General features: G+C 36.1%; 1 protein-coding gene across 1 annotated transcript; it reads right to left on the bottom strand.

Annotated features, from left to right (window-relative positions):
- Positions 1-6: 6 nt before the first annotated feature.
- Positions 7-385, bottom strand: LOC102736107 (stathmin-1-A-like; the record flags this gene model as incomplete). Its single annotated transcript, XM_081810164.1, has 1 exon — positions 7-385. A coding segment is annotated over exon 1 (285 nt), but the record flags the coding sequence as incomplete, so codon positions are not given.
- Between the last annotated feature and the right edge of the window lie 3,248 nt (positions 386-3,633).

Here is a 3,633-nt window from a genome sequence, read left to right as displayed (position 1 = left end):
CGCCATCTTACTGAAGTTGTTATTCTCCTCTATGGCTTTCTGAAGCACCTCTTTCTCGTGCTCCCGCTTCTCAGCCAGCTGCTTCAAGACCTCGGCTTCGTGGGACTTGCGTCTTTCTTCTGCAGCTTCTAATTTCTTCTGAATTTCCTCCACGGAAAGATCCTTCTTCTTAGGAGGGGAAAGGGGGAATTCTGGGACGGATTCTTTTGATCGAGGGCTGAGAATCAGCTCAAAAGCCTGGCCTGAGGCACGTTTCTCCAGTTCTTTCACCTGGATATCAGAAGAAGCCATGGTGAACAGAAGACAAAAGACTGGCAGTGTATTCTACACAATCCACTGGCAAGGAAAACCCCAGGTCCGAGCCGCCTGGCCACACTTTGAGCACCCTCTTTTGTCTTTTTGATAATAATGATTCTAGCAGGTATGAAATGATATCTCATTGTGCTTTTAATTTGAATTTCTCCAATGAATAGTGATGTCGAGCATCTTTTTATGTACCTGTTGGCCTTTTGCATATCTTTTTTGGACAAATGTCTATTCAGGTCCTTTGCCCATCTTTTAATTGTTTTTTCTTTTTCTTTTCTTTCTTTTTTTGCTATTAAGTTGTATGAGTTCTTTTTATACTTTGGGTATTAACCCCTTATCAGTTATATGGTTTGCAAATCTTTTTTCCCATTCCAAAGGTTGTCTTTTCACTTCGTTTATGGTTTCTTTTGCTGTGCAGCAGCTCTTTAGTTTGATGTAGTCATACTTGTTTATTTTTTATTTTGTTACTTGTGCTTTAGGTGTCATATCCAAAAAATCATTACCAAGACTATGTCAAGGGGCTTTGTTTCTATATTTTCTCCTAGGAGTTTCTTGGTTTCAGGTCTTACATTTAACTCTTTAATCCATTTTTGATTAATTTTTATAAGTGGTATAAATATGGGTCCCTTTCACTCTTTTACATGCAAATATCCAGTTAACCCAGCACCATTTATTAAAGAGCCTATCTTTTCTCCATTGAGTATTCTTGGTTTCCTTGTCAAATATTAGCTGACCATATATGCTTGGGTTTATTTCAGGGCTCTCGATCTCTTCCATTGGCCTATCTGTTTGTTTTTATGCCAGTACCATACTGTTTGATGACCATGACTTGAAGTCAGGAAGTGTGATGTCTCCTGCTTTGTTCTTCTTTCTCAGGATTTTTTTGGTTATTTGGGGTCTCTTTTGGTTCCACATAAATTTTAGGAGAGTTTTTCTACTTGTGTAAAAAATGCCATTGGATTCTTGAGAGGGACTGCTTTGAATCTATAGATGGCATTTGGCAGTATTGACATTTTAATAATATTAATTTTTCCAGTCCACACACTGGAATCTTTCCATTTATTTGTGTCATCTTCAATTTCTTTCATCAGTATCTTACACTTTTCAGAGTAGAGATCTTTCATCTCCTTAGTTAACTTTATTCCTAAGTATTTTATTGTTTTTGATGCCATGGTAAATGGGATGGGTTTCTTTATTTTTCAGAAAGTTCGTTGTTAGTATATAGAAACACTACTGATTTTGTATATTAATTTTGTATCTTACAACTTTAGTGAATTTATTAATTAGATCTAACCAAAATTTGGTTGAATCTTTAGGATTTTCTGCATACAAAATCATGTCATCTGAAAATAAAGATAATTTTACTCCTTCCTTTCTAATTCTGATGCCTTTTATGTATGTATGTATGTATGTATTTATTTATTTATTTTGCTGGCTAATCTAGCTAGGACTTCTAGTACCATGCTGAATAGTAGTGGTGAGAGTAGGTACCTTTGTCTTGTTCCTGATCTTAGGAACAACCTAAGGGTGTCAGCCTTTCACCATTGACTATGATGTTAGCTGTGGACTTGTCATATATGACCTTATTATGTTGCCTAATTTGTTAAGAATTTTTTTTATCATGAATGGATGTTGATTTTTGCTAAATGCTATTTCTGTATCATATTGAAATGATCATATGATTCTTTTCTTTCATTCCATGTGATGTATCATAATGATTGATTTGCATTTATTGCATCCTTATATCCCCGAGATAGATCTCGCTTGATCATGGTGAGTGACCCTTTTAGTGTGCTGCTGAATTTGGTTTGCTAGTATTTTTTTTTTTTTTAAGATTTTATTTATTTATTTGACACAGAGAGAGAGATAGCGTGAGCAGGAACACAAGCAGGGGGAGTGGGAGAGGGAGAAGCAGGCTTCCCGCGGAGCAGGGAGTCTGATGCAGAGCTCCATCCCAGGACTCTGGGATCATGACCTGAGCCGAAGGCAGACGCTTAACGACTGAGCCACCCAGGCGCCCCGGTTTGCTAGTATTTTATCGGGAATTTTTTCATCTGTATTCATCAGGGATATTGGCCTACAGTTTTCTTTTCTAGTAGTGTCCTTTTCTGGTTTTGGTATCAAGATAATGCTGGCCTCATAAAATGAGTTTGGGAATGTTGCCACCTCTTTGATTTTTTAAAGAATTTGAAAAGGACTGGTGTTAATTCTTCTTTAAATGTTTGATAAAATTCATCTGTGCAGCTGTCTGGCCCCCTTTTCTTCATTGGACGAGTTTTCATTACTGATTCAATCTCCTTACTAGTGATTAGGCTATTCAGATTTTCTATTTCTTCCTGACTCAGTATAGGTAAGTTGTAAGTTTCTATGAATTTTACATTTTTTCCCAGTTGTCCAGTTTTTGATGTATAATTGTTCATAGGAGCTTCTTACAGTCCTTTGAATTTCTGTGGTATCAGTTATAATGTCTCCTTTTTTATTTATAATTTTGTTGATTTGGGTCCTTTTTTTTCCTTGGTTAGTCTAGCTAAGGGTTTGTCAATTTTGTCTTTTCAAAGAATCAACTCTTAGTTTGGTTAATCTTTTCTATTGTTTTTCTGTTCTTTATTTCATTTAGTGGTGGGGTTTCTATATGGTCCTGCTCTGTCCTGGGGGAAAAGCAATGCAGTCAATGTGTAGATGCTTCTCCTACCCTTCTAATACAGTCTGTCTTGGTCTCTGGTACAGGGGATGCTTCAGCCTCACTCCATGTTGTAGGATTTTCTCAGTGGTGTCTTGTTCTTAAACAGTTGTTAGGTTTTTGTTTTTCATCTTGGTGACATCGCTCCAATTATGTGCATTTTAAACTATCACAGTGGCACCCTGAATGATTCCAAGTTCTGAAGGATGATTTTAGAGTCTGACGGTTACTATGCCTACCATCTTGCTAAAAAAAGTTCAATCCATTGATGTGCAAAAGGTCTCTCATCTTTGAGTATCTTTCCTTAAACTTTGGTTACTGTATTTGTTAGTTTATTACTCACAGAAAAGTTTTCATTTAAAACTCAATCAGGCATTTTTTGTTGTTGGTTTTATTTAAAGGATTGTGTATCTTGACAAATATTATCCTCTGGTTTTCAATAGGTAAAAAAAGATACCCGCAGGATTATATAGATATTGATTGTTCTTTTCTCGTTTTAACATTTATATTTTTATTTATTTATTTTTTTATTCTTATGTTAATCCCCATACATTACATCATTAGTTTTAGATGTAGTGTTCCATGATTCATTGTTTGTGCATAACACCCAGTGCTCCATGCAGAATGTGCCCTCCTCAATACCCACC

Source organism: Leptonychotes weddellii, unplaced genomic scaffold (genome assembly GCF_054177405.1).
Source record: "Leptonychotes weddellii isolate Sample4059 unplaced genomic scaffold, ASM5417740v2 HiC_scaffold_19203, whole genome shotgun sequence".
NCBI lineage: Eukaryota > Metazoa > Chordata > Mammalia > Carnivora > Phocidae > Leptonychotes > Leptonychotes weddellii.
The sequence above is the reverse complement of the archived record's forward strand: the minus strand, read 5'-3'. Positions and strand labels throughout refer to the sequence as shown.